Source organism: Melanostigma gelatinosum (genome assembly GCF_949748355.1).
Source record: "Melanostigma gelatinosum genome assembly, chromosome: 5".
Classification (NCBI taxonomy): domain Eukaryota; kingdom Metazoa; phylum Chordata; class Actinopteri; order Perciformes; family Zoarcidae; genus Melanostigma; species Melanostigma gelatinosum.
The window spans coordinates 18,357,104-18,383,167 of record NC_136638.1 but is presented as its reverse complement, the minus strand read 5'-3'; the positions used below and the strand labels follow the sequence as shown (position 1 = coordinate 18,383,167).

General features: G+C 41.3%; 4 protein-coding genes across 4 annotated transcripts in view; all 4 read right to left on the bottom strand.

Annotated features, from left to right (window-relative positions):
* The window catches only part of LOC306777620 (DNA polymerase alpha subunit B-like), a gene marked incomplete at its 3' end in the record, with an annotated part of 32,880 nt that extends 23,708 nt beyond the window's left edge, over window positions 1-9,172 (bottom strand). The window contains exons 1-8 of the mRNA XM_079268786.1: window positions 8,907-9,172; window positions 8,199-8,323; window positions 8,010-8,098; window positions 7,830-7,887; window positions 7,607-7,716; window positions 7,216-7,415; window positions 6,960-7,048; window positions 6,416-6,568 (exon numbers count right to left, since the gene is read on the bottom strand). Of these exons, the coding sequence (XP_079124912.1) occupies window positions 6,416-6,568; window positions 6,960-7,048; window positions 7,216-7,415; window positions 7,607-7,716; window positions 7,830-7,887; window positions 8,010-8,098; window positions 8,199-8,323; window positions 8,907-8,991 (909 nt within the window). The 5' untranslated portion in view covers window positions 8,992-9,172. The remainder of the gene's footprint in view (window positions 1-6,415; window positions 6,569-6,959; window positions 7,049-7,215; window positions 7,416-7,606; window positions 7,717-7,829; window positions 7,888-8,009; window positions 8,099-8,198; window positions 8,324-8,906) is intronic.
* Window positions 9,173-9,460: 288 nt separating this feature from the next.
* top6bl (TOP6B like initiator of meiotic double strand breaks) lies at window positions 9,461-14,382 on the bottom strand (the record flags this gene model as incomplete). Its single annotated transcript, XM_079269199.1, has 10 exons — window positions 9,461-9,795; window positions 9,911-10,009; window positions 10,240-10,350; window positions 10,760-10,881; window positions 10,971-11,129; window positions 12,524-12,647; window positions 13,177-13,405; window positions 13,941-13,996; window positions 14,085-14,168; window positions 14,284-14,382. The coding sequence occupies 10 exons, from the start codon at window positions 14,380-14,382 to the stop codon at window positions 9,748-9,750; spliced, it is 1,131 nt and encodes a 376-aa protein (XP_079125325.1). The 3' UTR covers window positions 9,461-9,747.
* A 1,551-nt stretch (window positions 14,383-15,933) lies between these two features.
* Window positions 15,934-17,831, bottom strand: tstd1 (thiosulfate sulfurtransferase like domain containing 1). The gene is made up of 4 exons (XM_079269082.1): window positions 17,756-17,831; window positions 16,657-16,785; window positions 16,302-16,464; window positions 15,934-16,124 (listed from the first exon to the last, which is right to left on the bottom strand). Exons 1-4 carry the CDS (start codon window positions 17,766-17,768, stop codon window positions 16,070-16,072), a joined length of 360 nt encoding a protein of 119 aa, XP_079125208.1. The 5' UTR covers window positions 17,769-17,831; the 3' UTR covers window positions 15,934-16,069.
* Window positions 17,832-18,508: 677 nt separating this feature from the next.
* Window positions 18,509-20,603, bottom strand: LOC306777418 (uncharacterized protein). The gene is made up of 2 exons (XM_079268508.1): window positions 20,500-20,603; window positions 18,509-19,653 (listed from the first exon to the last, which is right to left on the bottom strand). The coding sequence occupies exon 2, from the start codon at window positions 19,649-19,651 to the stop codon at window positions 18,860-18,862; it is 792 nt and encodes a 263-aa protein (XP_079124634.1). The 5' UTR covers window positions 19,652-19,653; window positions 20,500-20,603; the 3' UTR covers window positions 18,509-18,859.
* Between the last annotated feature and the right edge of the window lie 5,461 nt (window positions 20,604-26,064).

Genomic DNA, 26,064 nt, shown 5'->3' with positions numbered 1-26,064 from the left:
TTATACTACAACTTATACTACTACAAATATCACCACTGATGAATTTTTTTAAGCCACAGAAACTGTTCAAATATCAAAATGTTCAGCTCTTTCAGGAGAGGTGTGATATGACTTCATATTTGTAATCTTTAAACTCTTTGAATTATTAAGCTTTTTGCAATTTGTTTTTGAATTGGATATCTATTTTCAGCAATGTTTTTGCCATCAATTTCAGTTTTCAGCATTCCAACGCATTTTCAGCAGGAAATGCTTTTTCTAGTACTAATTATAATCAACAAGACTGTTTTGATGTAATGTTGTAAAGAAGATAACACTTTATTGATTACTTGGTGAAATTAACAAGCAGCCCAAAAGATAACCTCTCTCTCTCTCTCTCTCTCTCTCTCTCTCTCTAATAACCTCTGTTTATGTGTGTCAGACATTATGATTATGTCACTTTAAAACATATTGGCTGTGCATAAAAACAAAATACATAACACACATGTGACAACACATTGGTGGGCATCACACTCACAACATGTTCTCTTTGTGCTAATCACTATATGGGCCTTGACAGGTTGCACGCTCCAGTCTGAGACATTAAAGTGCTCACTATTCCCACTCCAGCGACAGCGACGCCAGCAGACACTACTGCGTTCAGTAGACCTTTGGCACAGCGAAACCACCGACTGGTCTGAGTCTCAGCAGCTGGAGCTGGCAAGACGCTTCCTTCAGACTTGACATCATTGTCATGCTGAGCCCCCTTTAGATCCTGCTCAAGGTCATTGATTTTGACCGACTTGACTTCATTGTCATCCTTAGAACATTATTAGCCTTGCAGTTCTCTCCTGAACGCTTCGTCTTGAAAAGAAGGATTTCACATCCTGCTTCGCTCTTCACGTCCTGCTAGCATTCTCTGGAGTACAGTGCCTTCTAGTGGCTTTAGTGGCAACATCATTGTTCCCACTAGGTCTGTTACTTAGAAAACTATTGCTGGAATAAACAAGTGTGCTCACTTTAAAACATATTGGCTGTGCATAAAAACAAAAGACATAACACACATGTGACAACACATTGGTGGGCATCACACTCACAACATGTTCTCTTTGTGCGAATCACTATCTGGGCACGCTCCAATCTGACATTAAAGTGCTCACTAGTTCCATTCCAGCGATAACGAAGCAAGCAGACACTACTGCGTTCAGTAGTCTCTTTAACATTGGAGGTGGCAAGACGCTTATTTCAGCCTTGAGATAATTGATATGCTGAGCGCTCTGCTTAGCTATCTGCTTAGTTCTCTGATTAGCTTCCTTTAGATCCTGCTCAAGGTCATTGATTTTGTACGACATGACATAATTGTCATGGTTAGCTCTCTGCTTAGCTCCCTTTAGCTCCTGCTCAAGGTCATTGATTTTGGCCGACTTGACATCATTGTCACGTTTAGCTCCCTTTAGCTCCTGCTCAAGGTCATTGATTTTGGCCGACTTGACATCATTGTCATCCTTAGCTCCCTTTAGCTCCTGCTCAAGGTCATTGATTTTGGCCGACTTGACATCAATGTCATGTTTAGCTCCCTTTAGCTGCTGCTTGCGGTCATTGATTTTGGCCGACTTGACATCATTGTCATCATTAGCTCCCTTTAGCTCCTGCTCAAGGTCATTGATTTTGTACGACATGACATAATTGTCACGCTTAGCTCCATTTAGCTCCTGCTTAGCTCCCTTTAGCTCCTGCTCAAGGTCATTGATTTTGGCCGACTTGACATCAATGTCACGCTTAGCTCCATTTAGCTCCTGCTTAGCTCCATTTAGCTCCTGCTCAAGGTCATTGATTTTGGCCGATTTGACATCATTGTCATGTTTAGCTCCCTTTAGCTCCTGCTCAAGGCCTTTGATTTTGGCTGACTTGACATCATTGCCATGCTTAGCTACCTGCAGCTGGTCCTCAAGGTAGTTGATTTTGGCCGATTTGACATCATTGTCATCCTTAGCTCCCTTTAGCTCCTGCTCAAGGCCTTTGATTTTGGCTGACTTGACATCATTGCCATGCTTAGCTACCTGCAGCTGGTACTCAAGGTAGTTGATTTTGTCCGACATGACATATTTGTCATGCTTAGCTCTCTGCTTAGCTCCCTTTAGCTCCTGCTCAAGGTCATTGATTTTAGCCGACTTGACATCATTGTCATCCTTAGCTCCCTTTAGCTCCTGCTCAAGGTCATTGATTTTGGCCGACTTGACATCAATGTCATGCTTAGCTCCCTTTAGCTCCTGCTCAAGGCCTTTGATTTTGGCTGACTTGACATCATTGCCATGCTTAGCTACCTGCAGCTGGTCCTCAAGGTAGTTGATTTTGTCCGACATGACATATTTGTCATGGTCATGCTCCTTTTGAAGCTGCCGACATTCATTCAGTACGGCCGATGTGTCATCCTTAGCTCTCTGCTCTGCTCCCTTTAGCTGCTGCTCAAGGTCTTTAATTTTGGCCGACATGCCATCAATTTCATGGTCATGCTCCTTTTGAAGCTGCCGACATTCATTCAGTACGGCCGATTTGAAATCCATAAGTGGATTCATTTTAGCTGGATTCATATTTATTTATTCAAATAAAGAAGTTATAATTGCCTGTACTGGTGTCTCTTGAAAGTTGCTTCCACTGTAGGCTGCTGGTGTCTTGAAACTTCTCAATGACAAACAATTGGACAAAAAACATCTGAGGTAGGTGGGTTATATAGTTTCTTTGCCTTTCATCTCTTTTCCACGTCATAGCGTTCTAGAGTCTGTTTCTGAACTGACGTCATTTGCGTTCGATCTTGACGAATCATGTGTGACGTCATACTATGCGCCAGCTGTGGCCGTTTGGAGACCGAATGCGTCACCGCGGCTGCGACGAAGCGGTCCCATTTAGAAGACTCCTTCCAATGTATAAATACAGAAAAGAATAAAAGCATGATGAACGTATGTTAGTGAGGTAGGCGATCCGAACCGCATTCTTAAGCACGATTGGTCGAGTCGGGGAGCCAGACTGAAGCAACCGATTCCTAGCAAATCATCCCTGTGGATGGCATCCCTCTTCACTTGATTCTAGCCGAGGTTTCAAGACAGTTTGGTCCATATATTGGAGGGAGAAGGACGACAAGGAGGCGAATTGTTGCTGCGCCTGCACAGCTTCATTCGTACACTCACTCTTTCTGTTGCATTCAACACACATGTCCATATCCGCTAGATCTAAAAAAAAAAAAAAGAAGCCTCTCAGACCCCTAAGCTCCGCCTACTTAGATTTTCCGCCACATTGAATTTAGTGAAAAACACATTTCTGCAAGCTCCTCCGACATGCTGGTTCCGATTGCTACCAAATCTCTGTTGACTCATTATTGGATCTAGATTCTAGATCATCACACGGTATCAAAAGCTTTTTGATAGCTCTTAGCGTTTACAAGATATGGACCAATACACTCATTAGGGGCGTGGCTTCATATCAATACATATTAAACAGCATACAATTTAATATCAGATTTCTTTGACCACACATCTCAAGTTTGGATGCAAACAGGACTTTAAAATCATAGGTGACAGTATGCCAGTAGCTTCCACCTAAACTAGGGTCCATATATTGGCCTGGTTTCATTGCGCATCTGTCACGGGAGTTCACAGGTAGGACCCAAACGCAAGACCACAGGAGACAGAAGTGAATGTTAACAGGCTTTATTTAGACTGTGCGTGCAGGTGTGGAGCCCGTGGTCCGACACCCGAGTGGCAGATCGACGGTGTGAGGCCCGTGGCTTGACACCGGAGGGCTGGTGGGTTGACGGCGTGAAGTCCCGTGGCTCGATACCAGAGAGTAGACAGATCGACGGTGTGAGTCCCGTGGCTCGACACCGGAGGCTGGCAGCTTGACGGCGAGTGTAGTCCGTTTAACACCAGGCGGGTAGATCGGCGGAGTGTAATCCGTGGACCACAAGGAGGGCAGAGCGGCGGAGTGTAATCCACAAACACAAGGAGGGCAGAGGATGCCACGGGGTTTCAGCGGGTGAAAGACGGTACGACCTGACAACACCAGACTGCAGGACCAGAGCTTATGTAGTGACAGGAGACTCATTAGTGGGCCCTGAGTCTGGTGTGTCAGGCTGCAGGAGGTGATCGGCTGGAGTGTCCTCAGCTGTGCACAATCAAGGGTGCGGCCATGGGAGGTGTCTGGAGGCAGAGGACAGAGGACATGGCACACCACAACAAACAGGGGAATGACAGGACACATGAGGAGAGGAGATCAGGGGAAACACACACCGGGTCAGACAGGGATCCTGGATCCTGACAGCATCTTTGTTTTGTGCAGGAAAAAGAGAATGACAAGCTCAGGTAGACAATCGAAGATTGAATTCCTCTTTTCACCATTTTACAGCCAAACCTCGATGTTTGAATGCTACATAGAAAAGATGAGGAAACAGAGGAGGTTATTCACCTTTAGGAAATCTTCTCGTATTAAGAAGTGACTCTTAGCTCCATTTTCAACAGAGTACTTGGTGAGTTGGTGACAATGTCTGTTAATGGCATTTTCATGGCAACAAGAGAAGTATGTCAACACAGTCGAGCTATGTACTACATACTGTGTGTGTGTGTGTGTGTGTGTGTACCATCATTGCACTTTTCTGACATTTCATCCGTCTTCTGTAAAACCTCAGGCACGATCAGCAACAGCTTTGAGAGCAGCTGAGCAGAAGACAGGAGGAGCTAATATTGTAATAACTGAGTTATATTTCTGCTGGAAGAAGATTTAATACATAATTGAACAGCATTTTAAAATAACCCAGTCTGAGTGTAATACATTTCATTGGTCTCCCTCAGAGTCGTGACATATCTCTTGGTGCATGGCCTCCTTCACTGGTCTTCTTCTTGCATGCCCGCTCCGTTTTTTAGGACGTGCAGCTTGAGGTGGATTTACAGCTGTGCTATATATTGTGATTGTGTCTTTAACTGTGTAGATTTTGCCACTGAGTCACCAAACACTGAAGCTTCCAGATAGAGGTGTATTTACTCTACAACCAATTGAGACCCCTTGACTACACACAGGTGATCTCAGTTTAACTAATTATGTGACTGCTAATTCTAATCAGCTGCACCAGTGATGATTTAGGTGTGTGCTATCACAGTAAAGTGACTGAATTTATGCAAACATGCAGTTTGTATTTGATATTTGGAATTTAGATTATGCTAAAGATTCAGTTTTTTTTTCTTTTACAATTTCATCGTCATTGCTGCTATCTTGAAAGTATTTGAAATAATCTCACAACATGAGAAGCCTTGTCAGACCTCAAGCATATTTTAAATGCAATTAGTTATGTGACAAGTATACCTACTATTAAGATGCATACGGAGGCCTTTTGGTATCCAACCCCATACTCTCTGAAAAAAGGGTATCATATATTATGTACAAAAACAGTATTTTCACCCTAAATATAGCAGGTGTTTTTTATACACTGGTAGTGCAATTCTAGCGCAAAAAGTGTTTTCGGTGTGTAGTGTCTTCTTTACAACAGTATTAATTAACTCGACAAAACATAAACATTTTAAATAACAGATTTTCTACTTTTGGAACGTCGCGGTGCTTTGACGTCATCACCAAGCGACAATAAGAAACGGAGATGAGGCTTCATTCATACTGCTGCTGGCACGTCCAGCAAACCAGCAGGTATGAAATGTAACTAGTGGAAACCTGCCATGTATCATACGTGCTGAATGGTGTTGGTTGGCGCTATGGGGGAGTGGAATATATAAACGTAAGTCTATTTGTTTGCCAAGTGATATGTATTGTACTTAAGCGGTGTTTTTGGAGAGTAACGTTAAGCGTTCTCGCTTTAGACCGGAAGCTAACGTTAGCATGGCCATAGATTAGCTAGCGTTAGCTTGTTAGCACACGAAGTTGTCGTTAGTTTATGAAAGGCATAACTAACAATTTGGTGAAATCTTAAATCTGTGATGTTAAAACTGAGCTAACTGTGTAGCCAGACGTTATACAGTCAGTTACGAAACACTTAAAATTGTTAAGTTTTACTGTACTATAGGCAGTGGTGTATAGTAACGAAGTAGAAATACTTCATTACTGTACTTAAGTACTTTTTTTGGGTATCTGTACTTTACTTTACTACTTATATTTCTGTTGACTTTTACTTTTACTTCACTACATTTTGCAAAGAAAACCGGTACTTTTACTCCGATACATTTCCCCTGAAACCTTCGTTACTCGCTACAAAATCAAATCTATCTTTAGAAACAAAATGAATCATGAGAGAAGCGTCGGGGACTGTGTTGGAACACAGACTGCAAGCAAGCAGGTTTGGTGAATCAGTGGTCTTTAATTTGAAGTATGATTTATAATATCATATAGTATAATATATAGACCCATCAGGTGGGTCTGCCAAGACGAGAAGTGTCCTTCTGCTCACCTGACCAGGAAACAGCGAGTACTCTTTAAGCTCCGATAGGTCAACGGGTACTTGCTGACCGCCTTGCTCCGGCCCCGCCTCCAACAGAACCGAGTGTGCGTTCAGTTTGCCGTTACTGTCGCAGCAGACCTGACCCGACACGGTGATGCTGTCCTAGAGACAGAAAACACGACAAACCGAGCGGTCAGGAAATACTTAATTATATGAATTCATTTAATAAAGTGTATCTAGTTTAGGAGAGCTGAAACAACAAATGTGGAGCACACGATGACGCTTTCCCAGAAATAACTAGACAAAATGAGCAAGTTAGGCCTGCAGGGATAAACATATCGTGACTAACAGTGGATTCAAATGTGCAAAGTTTAGCACGAACAAGCTCTCACGTCTTTTAACAAGTAAAACAGTTACCTAGCTAGCAATACAACTTTGTGAGTAAAATATCTAATTATTACAATAAGCTATGATGTTTCCAATACTAGTGAAAGTCACAGGTTTAAGGCGTCTATGATTTTAGAGGTTTTTCACAGCAGTATCACCGTTGTACCTGAGCGGGCAGAGAGACGGGGGCAAACTCTTCGATGTTGAAGTGAGACCGGAGGCCATCGCCAAGCTCCTCTATCTTCTCCGTCAACACTGTGGAGAAAACAGACGCACAAATCTTTAACTTCAAACAAGGTGTACTCATGTGAACCAGGGTGTACAGGGTCAGTGTTGTTCAAGACATAAAATAAAGGACTCTTGGTCCAAAGTACTTTCATGAATTTGCAGGCTCTTTCCGTTTTTTTTTTTTGGTCTCTCACCATTTCGAACATCGCGCAGCCTCTGGAACATGTACTTGTAGCTGCAGCGGAGCGAGTCTTCGGGCCCTTCCAGGAGCTCCAGCTGGACGCCGTCGCCCTGAGTCTTTCTGCCGGCCCAGCGGGTGCCCTGCACGACCCCGAAAGAAACCACCACCTCCCCTTTGGCTCCTCGCTGGCTGTACTTCTGCGAGGGTGTCGCACTGCCAAAGAGAGAAGGGAAGAGTCGGATCACAACGTTAGCTGTGTTTCCACCATGTTCCTCGTAATTTGAGTGCCTGGGACTACTGTCCAAAGAACTAAAAGTTTCCTTCAGCCTATTGTTGTCTGCATTTCCAGAACGGTCTAAAGACTTGCAAAGATCTGACTGTCGGTCTGTGTTGGTGCTGAGTACCTGGGGGAGAAGCTAGCCGGAGACAGCAGCAGGCTCGGGCTGGACAGCAGAGCTGCACTTCTTTTTGACTGAGGGTGTTCAGGAGTTGTCAGTGCTCGTTTCTGAGAACCCTACACACGAACACACAGTCAGCGTCGAGCACGCAAGTGAGTCACGACGACTTCGCTTAGAAAATGTATATCACTGTCACAATCACTGTCTGAAGTCAAAGGTGACAGCTTACCTTCGCAGGAGTAGAGTACGCATCCAGGAGGTTCTCCTCCTCTTCCTCAACTTTGAGTCTGAACAAGCAATGTCAAGGATTGCGACACAATCGCAATACCACACACCCATGATAGACAACAGATAAAACACAGAAAGAGAAGCTGCTGGACGGTCATGAAGAGTTCACTGTGAAGGATACAAGTCCTGCAGTAAGAGGATGTCTCTGGTTCTGTTATGAGCTTCTTCTTTTCTGAAGCTTTTTTTGGATTTACTCTTCTTGTTTAACACCTTCAAAGAAAAACTCATTGTGAATAAAATAAATGTCTGACAGTGAGGACAGGTGTGTCGACATAGAAGTTCAAAGCAACGATATCAGTCACACCGGTACCTCATGATCAAATAGCTCCAGAGTGTCCGCGGTGAGTTTTAGTCCATTTTTTGTGGTGCTGTAGGCCACCCACTCCAGCACCATCTCATCGGCCTGTATCCTGTTACAGATACACTGCTCCACCACTGAGGACGTATGAGCGAAGGGAAGGAGAGAAAGTAAACAAAAGGGAGACGTAACAAGACATAGAGGACTGCAAATACAGTACACAGAGGCAACACAACTAACATGTCAAGTGAACTTTGGAGGGTTATTACAGCAGAGCTAAGTGAGCATTATCACTCCGACTTGAGCACATTCAAATTACACGAATGAATTACTTTTATACACCGCTGAGATGATGCACCTTAAATAAATTCAGAAGGTTTATACACTACATAACATCAGTGTGATGTAAAGGTGGCAGATTTGTCCACCTGCCATCCCAATCAAGGTTAGGCTCTAAGAGACACCAATGAGCAAGGCATGAGCACCCATGTAATAATGAGCACAACTAAGTACCCTCAAACACTAAAAACAAACATGACGTAATGTAACGAGACATACAGTATATGACGTAATACAAAAGGTAGCAGTGCAGTCGCGTGACGTAACACCTTGGTGACTACTTGAGTGGTTGTTGGGGTACGTTGCACTTAATGGCTAAAGCTACTTTTGTCCCAAATGTTTCCTCGAAATGTACAAAATCAGCATTTGTTATCTACTTACTCTTATCGAGGACGGAGTCATCTTGGCAGCATATGTCGAACATTTCCAGCTCTGATTTGAGGCTTTCTCCGGTTACTAGCGCCATTGTTTAGTGCTGTATCGTTACCAGATTGTGTAAGTTAACTGTGGAGAGGATAACACGTCAGACGCTCCAACGTCTGTATATATAAATACTGTTTAACTACCTAACGTTACACGTTAGTTGGCGGAATAAATCAGCAGACGCTCATTTCATTTTGCCGCGAAAAAGAGCTGCTGCCGGTGTTGGCGGCCGGAACATACGTCACTTTCAAAAACAATAACAAGCGGAAGTCAGCATCGTCACAAAAATAAAAGCCTCTAACGCCGTCTAGTGGTCAGCACGAGAGTGTCTGTTTTAGTTTCAACCCTCAGGCCTGTCGACACATTTCACTGTTTAACCAGTCTGGTTATCCAAGCTTAACTTGTTTTACAGACACAAACAACAGCGTGAACTACAGCACTATATGACGCAACCTTACAGTCTCAATAATGTATACACTGAACTACATTGTATTAAATGTAATTTGTTATTGTACTATATGTTTAATTCGGGGTACAAAATTATATTTAAAAAAAAGCATCTCAGATCAGAAATTCAGTTCAATGTAAATCTCTTTAGGAACTGTGTTTAAAAAGAACATCTGATGATACAAACAAACTATAATAATGCATTTTGTTTTCTAATTAGTTGTTAAATAGCTATTTTTTTATCACCACCACATTTACGACACTCACTACTAGCACACATTTAATTGCTAAAAATATTAATTTCAGTGAAAGCTGCTTCCACAGCCTTCAGCCAGAACAAACAATAGATTTCTCAGATTTCTGTTCTGGTGGGCTCATCACTGTCAGGATGTTCTTCCATCTGTGAAAGTAAACATGTAGCGTTAGATGGTGGATTTAAAATCACATGTCTGAAACCACTGAAGTGCTGCTGTAGTAATTGGTTGGTATCAGTCAACAAAAAACATCCCACTCACCTGAGCTGAATAGCAGCCGCTCCTGGGAGTGAATTTCCATGATGTCACCCTCCTCAGTGAGTCACAGAGGGAGGCTGACAATTCGTGAGTGTCATGCACCTGACAAACACAAACATTATGGATGCACATCTGACTTCTGTCACACTATCAACACACATACATGTACATCCCTGTATGTAACAAGGGTATTAACAGTGTAGCACATCATCTAATTACATCTATACCAGTGGCTTCTTTCTAAAATATGAGTTGTGGAAGTGAATAACTTATATTTTAGAATTGACTATAAATTTATGCAAAATGCATATTCAAAATAATTGTTTTCAAACCTTCATGCTGTTCAGACAAGCGTTTCTGAAGTCCATGTTACTGCTGCAGCTCACAATACTGACGGCTGAACTGAGAATCACCTCAGCAGCTGAACGCAGCTTCTCTTGATCCTTAAAACCCAAACATATAATATTACGGCCCAAATCAATAACCCATTTTAATTCATTTATTGATTGATTTAATTTGATCTTTAAAATGTCAGAAAATAATAAAAAAAACAACCATCACAATGTCCCAAAGCTGACATCTTTGAATTTAAATATGTTGACCAACAAACCCAAAGATATTATCATTTTTAGTGATGAAAGCAGTAACTTCTAAGATTTGAGAAGCTGAAACCTACACGTCTGACATCTTTCAACAATAAACTGATCATTAAAATGTTTTTGACCCATTTTTATGGATAATTGTTGAGGTAATACACACCATTATATAAAATTGTTCAATAATAACAATAAATAAATCCATTATTAAAGGAATGATTGCCTCTCTGGAAGTTATAGTGTGTGTCAGGCTTGCCTTTTTCCTGTGATTTTGGGGTTTCAGTGAGTTCCTCAGCTCGGTCTGCAGGGCTGTTGTGACTGCCTGCCTGTTGTTGTTCAGAATATCCTCCAGGTGGTGCTCTATCAGCACCTCTGTGGCTGCGGGAGGATCACAGACACAGACAAAGAAGTAAGGAAGACCAACTTCAATGCAGCGTTTTGGGATTATACGTGCAGCCGTCTCTCACCCATCATATCAGAGAGCTGGTAGGTGAAGGGGTCACTGTGCTGCAGGAAGAGGTAAAGCAGGAGACTCTGCTGCATTGGGGGAAGACCTGATTCTTGCTCTGGATCCTCACAGTTTTCTTGCTCTACGGTGTACACAGTGCCACCCCTGTGCACTGGATCTGCGGAGAATGTTAAAACAATTTTTGGAAAGTAAAAAATGAATAGGAAATTAAAGGAACACATGATTATTAGTGACGATATTCACTTTAAACAGATAAAACGACAAGTCTACACTGGTTGAAGGCCCGCTGGTACAACAGAGGGTTAACAATCACAACATGTACGCAACGTTGTGGCAATGGAAGACGCACCTTTTGGGTTGGGCAAATAATTGCTACAACATTTAGCTTTACAACTTTCGTTCTAAAACTTGAGTTCACCAACGTTGAATGAGTCAACAGATGTTTACAAAATATTTTCTTGGGTGTAAAGTAACAACAATTATGACCTCAAAATGTATCCCCAAAGACCAGACCAGACTGTATCATAGGGCCCTTTCTAGTTTATATCATGTCCTGTGAATGACTAAACTACTTGTGATTAATGTAGACCTGTGCTTTGGCTTCTGAGTCATTGTGTAATCTACAAGGACACAAAACACTTATTATGCAAGGGCAGTTTCTGAGAAATCGCCCAAATTTTACAAGTGACACAAAGACTATTTAGTGATGATTAAGCTTAGTTCTACAGAAAGTGTCTCAAACCAGTCAGCTTCATTCAGATTTCTAACACACGGCATAGAATAAAACCTTTCTGAGGAATATTCATGTGCCAGAACTTATAAAAAGTATTTGGGAGGAAATGTAATGTTTCAGACATTAGACATCGACATTAGCCACTAAACCCGCTTCGGTAAGGGACCATGGTCAAAGTTAAATGTAAATACAGATGTCTAGTTTAAGACAGGATAGAAACCCGAGCCCTCAGTTTCAACTCAAACACGTTGTAAACTCTTTCCCAACACTAAATCTCTGCTGTGAGAATGCTTTTGTGATTTGAATGCAGAACTACTTCTTGCATCAGAACCAACTGTTCACAATAAACGTGATAGAGCAGATTGGTTGCATGTGGACATAATTCCCAGCAGACTTGTTTGTATAACATTCTGTGACAATCATTTCGCTTCTGGAGCCCAGATTAGCAGACGGTGTTGGAGCCTTAGTACTGTCACTTTAAGGGGTTTTGTTACTATGTGGTATGTGTGTTCTTTTTTCTACGTCCATTGTTCTTTCTGGTTTCATATGATTCAACTCATGGGCCTTTTGTGATCCAATAAAGTTTTTATATGCAGCTTTGGGTCAGGGCTGTGTGTTCATTCTCTAACAAATAAACGCAGGTGGTTGAAATTAGTCTCCAACTCAATCCTCATCAAGTGTTTCAGATCACTTTACAAGACAGGATTAACTGTCCAGGACATGTTGTCCCTGTTTACAGTTCCTCTAGCAAATTACATGAAATGTAAACTGGTCATCAGTATCGGTACGTGTTGTTCCCATCAGTGGGTGTTGTCTACCTTTGGAGAAGGAGCAGTGAAGGCCATGCAGGCCCAGTTCCTGACAGTCCAGATGAGCAGGGAGGTTCTGGAGAAGGGTGGAAGGGCCTGTGAATGGAACATTACTGGGGCCGCATACCAACACCTGGACACATGTGACGTCAAGGAAAACAAATCCAAATCAGAGGCCCAAAACACCTCGACTGAGTCGACACGTATGAGCAGCGGTTCAAGTCTGAGTTCCCCCCAGATGTCAGATTTCAATGTTCTGGTCATTACCTAAAGCTTAGTACTTGGTTGGAACGTAGCTCGACCAACGGAAGGGGAACTGTGTCTGATTCTTTTTGTAACTCTCCCAAACCGACAATCACACCGACTTCATGCCGCAATTGGCCCGCTGTGCTGAGGTAAGAAAATAAGCAGGCTTTTTTATCTCGAGCATAAACTCGCAAAACTAACTCGACCCTTACCCTGACTCGTGAATAAGACCCCAAGATACTCTTTCGTTTATTTCCCTGCTTTCACGCCACAAACTGTCCCATTGTGCACTGGAAGTCATGGTCCGATGAAGACAGCTGAACTACGTCATCGAGCAGGAACGCAATCATGAGGCCGCCGCCACCATAGCTCGGCCCCCTTTATACTGTAGATTCTTCTGTGTCTGTGAAAATCACAAACAGACTTATGATGAAATCAGCAAAGGATATTTGTATGTCAGTGAGTTGTGTTGCCAGATTGGGGTACTGAAGCACACAAGGGCTCAGGACAGTGACCAGCTGGATGCTGAGCTCCCCAAACAGGCCGTGGTCCATGGCTTCAGGTGGGATACTGAGCGGCAACCTGCCGCCAAGGACCGGGTGTCCTCCATGACACCAGCATCCTTTCTTCACGCACTCTGGAGGCCTTTAAACCCGAAAGAGAGAGAGCGAGTCACTCTCTATAAACAACAGTGGACAGACCTGTGTACCGGTATTTGTTTTCGTTGCATTAATAGATGAAAATAAAGTTATTTTGGTTACACATCCTTAAACTAAGACAGAATTGATCAACTACACATGAAATAATGCTGAACAAGAGCTTAACTGACTGTGTTTTACATGCGACATCCAAGATCAGTGACGGTCGGTTCGCACATGCAACTTTTCTCACAATATTCACTCTGCAAGAATATGAACATGTTAGCACTTCATAAAAACGGGACTGAGGGGTTTTAACACAATAGTCAGATTTCGTGTTTTTTGTTATGCTCTAAATCCTAAAGTCAAAAACATAGCAACTTAAATAAGTTACTTTATATAATGCATACTTTATGAAACTAAATAGATAAATGCTGTGTAATACAGCGTGACTAAATGAATCCTTGCAGAATATATCGAGCAGTTTTGTCATCTAACAAGAGGGGAATTTACCAAAGCGACAAAAAAGAAAGCTTTCATACCTAAAGTCTCGCTGGCCGCTCTGCTGACTGAATTTTAATTTAAAGTGGATTTTGATCTGTGAAAAAGAAGGGCAGTAAAATGATTGCTGCCAATTTAAAAATGCAAAACATATGGTGGAAAGATATTGTGAAAACCTCTCCTACCCTTGCGTTAGCCGAGCTGAACGAGTGTAGGAACGACTCTATGCGAGCGCACCACTCTGGAATGAAAAGTCTTGCCTCTTTCATCTGTACAGTGCAGAGATATAGATGGAGATGATATTCACTCACTTAGTTACTTAGTGAGATGAAAACAATGCTGAGGCTGTCAGTGATTGTAGTAAAGGATCCCAGTGGGTTGTACCTGAAAAGACAGGAGCAATCTGAGAGAACCATACGTGTCGGTGAAGGCACACAGTTCCTCGGGATCCGGCTGAGGACACGACCACGTACAGGCAAACATGCTCTCCTTCAAATCTGTGAGGGCTGAAGTTGGTAAAAGGAGGTGATGTTCAACAGCTGAAGATATGTGATCGTGTTAGGTGTACGTGTGTACATACCAGGTTGGAGTGCCTTCATTTCAATCCCTGTGCACCAGGGACCAGCAGCTGCAACTGCACCGCAAATGTGAACAATGTGGAAATGAGTCTAAATGCATCCCTGGTGTAACCAATTAATCACATATTTGTGTTGTGGTGATCTGTTTCTGTTTTGGGTGGATTGCACATTTATTCTCAGATTTCTCTGACATTCAGTGTGTGATGTATTAGTGTGTTTTCACCATATCTATCTGAAATGTTAATATACTTATATATGGACGGTAACTAACGTTAGCTTTGCTATATTTGACTGAAACAATATAAAATGTATCACACTGCTATTGGAACTGTTCACATGGAGCGTTGTAGCTTTTTTGCTGTCAGAATAAACATGAGTTTATGTTTAATTACATTTGGACTTGGATAATGTTACACTTTGAGGCCCTTTTATTCACCGCTAGTTCCTCCTGATGAACTGTTTTTTTAAAACGTACCAGTGCAGTTCATACTTGCTCCCGTTTCCGTCCACAGAAGTACCAGAAGCCCTCGTGCATTCTTTAAACGAGGATGCCGTCTCTGTTTTTCCAAAAGCATGATCAACCTCAGCACCTGAAGAGGTAATTAAAAACGCCTGGTTTAGCTAAAGCTACAGCTAACTATATGCTAGCTAGCTTCAAACATTAGCTGAGTGGCCATTTTTATAAATAACTACGAGCAGAGATTAACTGTGAATTAGTCGACAATACTTAACACTTACAGACGTTATGTTTCTGTTATTCAAACCCTTACCTGCTGTATTTCTCTGAGCATCTTTAGCTAATTGAACTACCATGCGCGTGCTGAATTGGCTTTTATATTGCGCACGTGCCCCAGTCACAGGGGGAATGCCTCTCTTAACAAACTTACATCTTTTCTACACACAATATCACAGCTAGCACGTGTGTGAACTCTGTGAAATCACTGTTAACACCAGATATGTAGTCTATAGACTCAATGATACATTTGGGGAAATTATACAGAGACTTGTTCATTGTAATTACGCACCTTAAAGCATGACGTAGCAAGGAATTTAGAAATACTGAGATCATAACATGCGATTCCACCAGCCAAACATGGTAAATGTTTATACTCATTAGAAAAAATTTAAAAGTAAAAAAAAAAAAAAAAACACAAGACAGGCCCATCAAATTAAAATTAATCATTGACTGCAAAGGAATAAAACAAATCCTGTACATTTGTTTTGCATTTCCATAGTCAATGTATTTTCATAACAGGAGTTAGAGGACACGACCTTTATTCAAGTGTTCCTTGAGCGGTCTTCCTCAGCAGACTTTCTTCTGTATCAGGTCTGTTTGTACTACATTTGATGCCACCACTTTGTAAATCTTATTTTAGCATGCAGTGTTTTCTTCCCTACAGTTTTCGCACATCTAGAATTTCAGCACTCTGAAATGATCCCCACAAATACACATAAATCTGAGTAGATAACATAATTTATTTTATTTGCAGCTATTCATATATCTGAAATACAATGACGTAAAGTATTAAAACAAAACAGAACAATTTTGATGGATTTTAGAGTCGCTATATGAAGTTTTCCTTCAACACGAATCACTTTCCCTCTTTCTCAGACCACTCCTTGTATCCTCCGGTATAATTACGTGCACTGAAACAGAAAGACAGAGGAAAAAATAAGAAAACGTAACAAATACAAAACACATGGACAGCAAAGCTCAAGAGGCAATGTTACCGTGAGGAAACAATATTTGTACAGGAGTCGTAAAAGCAAGACGGGCTGTGTGAGGGTTTGTGTGTAATGTATAGCAACAAATAACTTATTTACTTCACGTATCCAAGTTCGCAAGCCTTGGTTGTGGCAGCTGCCCCTCGTTTGCCCATCTGGCAGTGAAACACCAGCTCTGGCGCCTCCAGCAGTGGCTTGGTTACGCCGTACTTGGCCTTGAATTGTTCTGGCGCCATCGCAAAAGCAGCCTCTACTGTATCAACTGAATGAATAAAAAAGGGAGCCAGAGAGGAAGAAAGACAAATATTTCAAGATTAAATAGATGATGGCAGACACCCAGGAGAACTTTGGTCTGAAGGTTTATGATGGGTGATAATATTGAGGGGGAAAAAAAACAAAAAAAAAAAAACTCAGTGTTCACTATGTGACAGTGGTACATTCCCAATGTGTTCACCTGGGATGTGAACGGATCCTTTAATTTGTCCTTTATCCACTTCCTCTTTACTACGAACATCCACCAGGAAGAGATTCTCACTCTTTCCCAGGAGTGCTTTCAGATCCTCATAGGAGATGTCCTTGGTGTCTGGCAATGAGGGAGGAAACACATTAAAGGCATTGAAGAGCAGATGAGCCTTTGTCAGGACCTCCCATAAAATTTTTAAATCAAAGTTAGGCTTCAAGATGTTGTTATTGCACTGTGGTCATTGTTAGGCACCATTCACCAAGCCAGATTCCTTGTATGTGTAATGTACTCGGCAATAAACAGTCAAAAAAAGTTCCATACAGTGAGCTTTACACATTTTGAATCTGGGGGAAAAAAAAGAGTGCTGGTGCGGATAATATGTTGAGTTGAGGTATTTCATGAGAGCAAATCACATTAAATTGCTTTGGGATAATTATTTAAAAGATCTGGACCCAGATTAGGATACAAAGAGGCGAATGATGATTTTTTTAAATTCCTGATGCCCACTCTACCTTCAGGTTGCATTCCTCTCCAGAAGATTGCTCCCTCATGTTGGCACTCATACGTTCTCTTATCAGAGTGTGTGTGCGCGAAACATTAGGAGTAAAGGTACAATGCACGGAGTCGCCTTTGATGTAACAGGTCACGGTATGCAATAGTGTTCAGCTTAATTTGAGTGTGAGATATGAAACCGGTTTATTTAGCTCCCTGAAGACAGAAAGCTTCCGGGTTGACGTCGACAAGACGATCCTTTGTCTGCAGAGTCATTGCATCATTAAGAAATGAACACCTTAATATTCTAATAACAATGGATTCCTTCGTCTTCATCTATTATTTATTAGTTGGGGAAATCTGTGCTCAAGATAGTTAACATGCAACAACTAAAGTTAAGAGACCCGCCGTTAACGCAATCAGTCAACAACAATTAGCGTTAACTACTAACGTCATGTTAACGTTATTCTTTAGCTAAACAAGTTAACGTCAACTACTAAACTAACGTTTCTCAACCACTATTAGGGATGTTTCAAGTTGTTTACGGCAGTAAAATGATGTCGGTCTCTCTCAATGAGATAAGTGTAATGAGACTCACCTGAGCTCGCCATTCTTCTTAAAGGTAATTTCACACACTAGTTAACGTGAGATACCTCTTCTTCCTCAAATTGTTTAGTGACCAGTCATTGGCTTAAATACCGAAGAAAGGCGGGACTTTCTCAAGTTGTTAGCCAATAAAATCAACTTCCTTCTAGTGCTTTTAAATTACTTTCAAAATAAAAGTTGCCAAGTTATTTAAAGACTCAGTCCCCGTAAAAAAGAAAAGATAGTACAGTGTAAAAGTATTCTGTTCGGTAAAAGTCCTGCACCCAAAATTCAACTAAAATGATCAGTAAAATGTACTTAAAAGTAACTAAAAATACTCACTCTGCAAAATGGCCTATTTCAGAGTGTTATATTGTAGGTTAATATACAGCATGTTATTGAACTATTATTAAAGATGCATCAATTTGTGACGTTAATGTGAAGCTGGTCGAGGTGGAGCTAATTTTAACAACTTAATATCGTGCTGAATATTTTCCTCTATAAAAAGGCAAATATATAAAATCTCTTCAAAGAAAAAAGGTAACTAAAGCTCTGAAATAAATGTGGCGTGAAAAGTAATATATAATGATTAATAATGATGTACAATATGCTAACGCACATTGAAACTGTTTTTATAGCTTGTACACCTTACTAAGACACATTTTGTTGTTTTCGCTATTAATTAAATTTGTCACTCTTCTGTATGTTACAACACGTAAGCCTGCGCAAATAAGGCAACTATTCAGACCTTTTTCACATTGTTTTATTAAAATAAGTTTTAGTTTCTTATGAAAGTCAGTACCTATATCCTAAAAAAATATCTACAATTAAATTCAGCCATAACAATACAAAAAAACACGACAATAAACATACAAAGCTTAATTTGCCAGCAAATAAACCTGTAGTTATAACCACAACGTAACAGAATTGTTAGTGTTATTCCATGAACATATTCCTTGAAACAGGAGTATAAACAACTTCTTAATTCTATAATCAATCATAACACCACCCCAGAAATGTTTGCCTTTTGTTCATGATTACACCGTTGCTGTGCCCGTGTCTCCTGGGGCCTGTTCAGTGTCACTGGGATGGATTGTCTGTGCTGAACTCGTCTTGATCACAGAGTCCCCTCTGTGCTGTAAGAAGGGTTCCCTAGTCCATCAGCGGAGTCCCTCTTTGCCTTTTTACGCATTTGATGCTTCCAGAGGATCACAGCTGCTATGATGAGAAGTAGAAAGAGGGCAACTCCTCCTCCTATAACCGCAGCCAACAGTTTATGGTCGGAAGATTCAGGAGGGTCGTACCGCTTACAGGAGAAATCTGAGGGGGTGCTGTGTCCTGCACTGTTCACTGCCTCCACGCACACCTTAGTGCCAACTTCCAAAGATATGACCAAACCTCGTCGCGAAACTTTCTGAAACTCCAGGGTTTCCCTCCCCTCTATCACCACTCTGTACCCAGAAACCACAGAAGATGGAGCACACCACTGGACCTCTATCTTCCCTCTGTCATCCCCTTCACTGATTGGCTGCAGCACTTGGATGCGTGGAGCATGAGGAGGCTCATCTGCCCCGCTGACCCCAGGACAGAGGCACCCAGTCCTTTCTGAAATTTGGTTGCAGGGCTCCTGATTCTCCAAGCAGGGGTTGTACTGGCAGAGCTGCGGCTTCTGTTGGAGTAAGGTAGTCTGCACGGACTCCACCACTTTAGGAGGAGTGCTGTGGTTATCATTGTCAAAGTAATCATCGTCATAGTTATCATCTGAGGTTAAGCCAGTCACGAATAGGATCTGCGCACGAGTGGCAGGAGCTGAAGTAGAGGCGGCATGGGTGAAGAGGTGGGAGTGGAGGAGAGGCGAGGCACTCAGAAAAAGGATTAGCACAGCCAGGTTCTTACGCAGTGACGCCATCTCTATGGACAGAAGTGAATAAGAAATTATAAGAATGAATTCTAGAAATATTGGTCACTGCAAAAGCAAGAGAGAAAATAGATCTAAACAGATCACTAACACCGTTAACAGTTCATCCAGTCAGTGTAAGAGACGAAATACGTCTTCATTGGCCATTGTTTCATTGTTTCTCTATCGACCTTGTAAAAAATGAGTATTCCTAGAGGCCAGTTATCAGAAGGAATTTAAAGTGTGAATAAGTTGGAGTCAAGAAACTGAAATGTAGTGGTCACTGCATCAAAACACAGGAACCAAAATACAGAACTTGGTTACAATACCAGACAAAAATAAGCAAGGCAACAAGGATCCACGGTACTAAGGATAAGAGATAGGACACATGACATTTTTAAAGGAAGGTTTGTTGAGAGTGGTAAGACTTTAAACACATATATTTGGCTTGTTGACTAAGAGGCTATTTTACCTTGGAAAGAGCTCTGTGGATAATCAAACAATCGCGTAGTTCTAGTTTCCATCCTGTAAATAGCTTAAGATAAATAAATGCTGAGTGCTGGATGAAAGAAATACGACTGTTTGTGTGACCCCATCAGCACTTCCATGTTCTGCTGGCAGCAAAACAGAAGAGTTCTGTTTGAACCCATGACTGAAGTTTTACTTTACACTTTCTGGTTATTTATTAAATAACCCTAATACTCAGAAGATCATTTTGTCATGCCTGTAAATGCAACTGATGACTAAACCTCTAAGAATAAACATCCAACCATGCCAATGTTTTGCATCTGGTGAACACACAAATCAGCATTGTGACAAATGTGACTTTAAAGTAAAGAAAAGTGTTCAAAATGGTTTACCTGTTTGATGGTGGTGGACGTTTCAAGTCTTATTTTCTCTGGTTCCCACTCTGTCTGCTCTCACCGTGTACTCGCGACAGTCCTCTGTTCTCACCGTCTTCAGTTCCCTCCCTCAGACTCTCCCCTCCTCCTCGACACCCCCTCATTTTCTCCCCTTAGTGCCTCTCCCTCCCATTTCATTCTTTCATGCTCTCCTCTCTCCTTTTTTTTCCATGTCTTGCCCCCTCCTCTTTCTCAACTTGCAACCAGCCGTTGTTGCTCTTTTCTTTTTATTTTGTATTTGTGTGTGAATGTGTGTCGGAAAAGTGGATGTGGGTGCAGAGCCAGTGTGCTGCTCCGCATATTAATTAGCTGGGTCGCAGCAGGAGGCAGGCTTGTGCTTGTTTCAGTATGTGTTGGTGTAATCCGTAGGTGTAGCGGCCTGTTTTTGATTACCTCTTTAAAAACCTAAACTTCCGGCATACTTTGCAGGTGTTCTTGTGGAAACTAACAGGACATAGGGTCACTTCAGTGTGTTTATGTGTGCCTTTGAGAGTGGGGGGTGAGGAATGCATGCATGTGTATTTATTATAGACCCCCTCCACCTCTTGTAGCCCCCATTGTGACAAGCTGGGGAAGGATAAAGGCTTTCTCCTCTCTTGTCCTTTTAAGGGGTAGAGCTGGCAAAGACGACAAGTTCTTTCTTATTGAAAGTGCCCACATTCACTGATGAGAGGAAAAGTACCAAGGCAGGAGCCTCCTGAACTTCAAAACTTAAAGGATATACTCAACCTGCTTTTTCCGAGAATAAATGGCTTCATATACATTTGAGCTGAGTTGAGTGCATGTATACATAGGCTATACATGGAATTATTGGAAGAGCAAAACCAACGACATAAAGCAGACCACAGTTAAGAGACATTGTGAGAGTGTCCACTTGCATTCACAAGAAGGCAAAATGGTTTGACAATATGTTCACAAGAAAAGGGCTGAGAGCGCAGAAACAATAAATCATTGGGAGATAAATAAACACCAAAGGCAGGCTTAAATGTACTGCCACTGTACAGCAGGAAATAGAATATAGATGTATGTACTGTTTTTATACAAAATTCTATCTACTTATTTGGGAGAAAATATGTTCCAATATGTGCACATTGTGTGTACAGTTGTGTACATGCTTAAATATAGTACGTAACGTAAAAGAATCCCAAATCATAAACAGTCAAAACACACTTTACTTTGAACAAACTAAAGGAGTAGCTTATACGTTTTGATCACACCGTGATGACGCACATATATTGATGGCTCAGTGTGGCTCATCCTGAACTTGCATATGCTGAAATAAATGTGCGTGCTTTCAGGGAATATGGGTGAAACATGAATGACGAAGTGATAACTTCTCCGTAACTTGTCAAATGTGTTGTTTGTTGAGGTTTTAGGGAAGTGGCTGAAGTTCTGTGGTAATTACCGTGTGTGATTAATTGAAAAAGGTGGTGCCTGTGGGTTGAGACGTGTTTCCATCTGCTCCTCCACATTCTCACTCCCAACTCTTATGACACAGCAGCTTGGTCAGTGGCGCCTTGGTTGTTGTTGTCATACCTATGATGGCATGTTATATCCGAATGATCTTGTCTCCGGGCTAGATGACACACATCTAGGAAAAGATGGGCCGACTGAAATGCTTAACTAATCATACTTCTATTTCAGATCATAGGGCATCATAGTTCCCAGGAATTTATAAATATTGTTGATTGTTGGACTTTATATCAGAAACTATTGGTTAGTCTGTATGTATTATGAATTATAATGCAACACACTCGAGAGGAAAATTCAGAAATGCATATTGTTTATCAAAGGATGTCGATGTGGATCAAAGAGGAGGGCTTCGCCTCAAGAAATACCGTCAGTTTTTCCAGCTTCAAGCTTCAGGTTGTTTTGGCTGCATGAGACAACCATCTCTTCCACCCCCCGCCTGTCGTCCCGGTCCGCAACGTCAGGAGCTGATAAGTCTCAACAACCTGCTGGTAACTGGATGGTACAGGTTGCTGTGACTTATCAGAAGTGAAGTGATTCATTTCAACATTCACTCCTGAGCGAAACAATCCATCTGCAGCCGTCTTTTCTCACATTTCCTGGCAGTAGTCGTTGTACATCATTCAGCTGCACATTTCCCTCATTTTCCTCCATGAAGCATTTCTTATTGTAATATCATTGTTACACTCACCCTATAATGTGTGATGGTTGAAAAATCAGACCCTGTACTTGAATGAACAAGGTTTCCAAAACAAAAAAAACATACAAACATAACATCAGTGATTTGGGGGGACATGGTAATGTACCGTAGGTTTGTCACCGTTTCTGTTGGTGAGTGGGCGACCACAGAATTAGTCTGTGATCAATAGAGCTATTAATATTGTATGAGTGAACCTCTGGAGGAGGCTTAGAAACACTTTGACAAGTTCAAAGGCTATTTCTATGAATGAGCTCATACTGTACTTGTGTATGGATCAGATTTCATCCGAAAACGAAGGAGTTCCTCTCTTGTTCAAATAAGGGAAGAGGACAAGAATGAGGCGAACACAAACAAGTATGTGAAATGTTTACAGGGATCACCGACCATCTGTATTCTTCAGACCGACTCTTTGGTCTCTTGTACTTTGCCTCCGCCTTTCATATCACTTATCAGAGGGGAAAAGAAAGGAACCGTTCAGTAACACTCATGATCATCGGCAGGTTAGTCAATCCTGATGAATGTCTCGACTAATTTGAACTGTTCAATAGTTTTCTTCAAAATAGGCGACATCACTGAGGAGATGCTAGTGACAGGCCAGCATGCTGAACTTTTATTCAAACTGTGGCTCCAATGCCCTCAAGGAATAAAGGAAGCGGCTGAGCGTGAGTCATACTACTCTAATGACTAGCCCGCCAGTGCATTTTCCCTCTCCCACCAACCCAGCATGTCTGAGCATGCTGCTGGACATTTGTCAGACAACCTGCACGTATCCCCGTCACCATCATCTGATTGTAGATAGCGCCACAATTTCACTAGAGTGCTGTAAAGTCTGAGCGAAACAATACCTTTATTTATACCTCAATAAGATAATAGTCGTTTAAGGCAGGAATTCCCCTCCGCCTGTTCAGCAAGTTAAAACAAAAACACTTTACTTTCACATTCACTCACTTAATTCGGCCTTCAAGCCTCATAGTCTGACTTATCAAACTCAGAAATGTGTGGGCCTCTCACAGATGCTCATTCCCTCTCCTACCCACACCTCTCTGAGGAGTTGAAGTATTCCAATTTAAACAGGAAGCTCTACTATTGGCTATATCCCCATCACCTTTGACCTGTACTTCATTCAAAAGGAATCCCAGGGTAGTCTTGCAACCATGACTGTGTGAAGTTGTGTGAACTGCTATTTTTAGCTTTAAAAAAACACTGTGGAGCCAGAGTGGGCAATGCAGACTACTGATCCATAAGTGGCTAATTGGAAGCAGACATGTGATGATGTAGCAGCTCCATCTGATGACAACGTCCCGCATTCCTGCCGCCACTGCATGTTTGAGTCATTAAAAACTATGCAGTAAAAGAGTGGGCTGCATCACAGAAACCCTGCTGCAGCAGGCGGAGTTCAGCTTAAATTCTCCCTGCTTAAGTGAATCTTCATGGATGTTGATTGACATTAACCTTTGTTAGGGGAGGAAAACCTGCTGAATGTCCCTTTATGTATCCTATTAATGTCATGTAAGACAACTCAAGACAACTTTGACTGGATTAAGTGATGATGTTACGGACACATCACGTGTTGATACGTGTTGGTGTTGTCTTATGACATACCTCGGATAGATTAAACAATGGAAAATATACATAGTGTGAGTGGAAAGTGGGCATGTTCGCCTGCTGGATGTCTGTGATGACGAGACTAGATCTTTATCAATATTTACGGTAAAGACTATACGACATCACGTACACATCTCAGCTATTTTACATGATATGAAAAGATAGTTCAATCAGCCTGCAACCTGTGGCACCATAATCAGGTAACGCCAACTTGACCACATTAGAATGCTTTTTTGTTCCTCAACCGTATACAACCACATAACAGGCCTTTTTTGTTGTTGTTTTAATGTTACCAATAACATTAGTGATGGCTCATCAAGTGTCCCTGTTCGTCATGACAGTGTGACAGTGAGCCAGCATAAAAACATATTAGGACCCTGAAACTGAAGCAGCTAAATTAAATTCAGCCGTCATTAATGTTATTATTTACACGTTTTTCCTGCTGTAACATGTCCTAATGTCTTTGATGGCAAAGGTATATGCAGTTTTTAAAAAATACATTTGTGTTTTGTTATGTGAAATAGACAAAAACAAGCTAAAAAAACTTGCTTGAGTAAGTTAAGATCTGTAACTAACTTATTCAGCAAATCCGTCTAAGAATAAACACTGAATGTCAAATGTTGGGTAACTTCCAACCTAAACAAACCACTTACACTGAGTTATAGCTCCACTTAGTGGTGAATAGTTGTACTTGTCTGCTACGATCATGTGAATACAAATAAATAGATCCCCTGGTCTACCTCTGGGACAAATCTGGCAGTGGTTCTTGCCTATTTGAGGTTGTCTTATCGAATCGAATTGATTGGTAAATAGGCTGATTTGATTTGTTCTTTGTGCCAGGGGAGAAAAATGCAGACATGATGTCCAAAGACACAAGATCAACATGGCAACATGGTGTTTTTGTTGCTCACTCACTGGAGAACTCTTTTCGAGTGTGACATTCCTTCCCAATAATTATCTCGGCCTGGGGACTCTCCCTCACTTCATCAACATGAACCAGATTAGGCAGAACTTATTTTGTTTGGAAGTTATATGGCTGACCTCGATGTTTAGAAGAAAAACACAATTATCCTGTTTTTGTTTTTCACAGTGGTTTAAGAAGCATCCAGATGTTTTACTTGAATAAAATATGACAGATGAAAATAACCAAGGACATTTACTGAAGCACTATACTTGTATTGCGATACGTGTATTTCACTTGAGTATTTCTTTTTGTTTTAATACTCCATTTAGATTACAAAGATAGTTACCTGATAATTTTCAGATTACTATCTTAGCATGTATTTAGCTGATGCTTTTATCCAATGCAACTTACAATAATTGCATTCAATCATGTGGATACAACCCAAACAATTGCAATCATGTAGTCAAAGTAAAATATGCTGAAATGCTAAATGTTGCATTTGGAGTAAATGCTGTTGACACATTCATCCATGAGTAATAACAATCCAATGATATATCCAATAATAATAAAATACAACTATAGTGTAATATAAGTATAATGAAGCATACATTGTCAATGCTAAAGTAAATTGCAAGCACGTTACTTGTACTCTCGTCAATAACCTAGTACTTGAGTAAATGTAGCTACTTATTAAATGACATATGTTTCTAAATACTTTAGCATGGCGTTAGACCAGAAATGGGTGGGAACGTGCAGTTCGTTTTTTACTCCCAGTAAAGCGTACTAGAATTATTAGGTACTGTACATGGGGCAGGGACACATCAAAAACACGCGTCGAAGCACC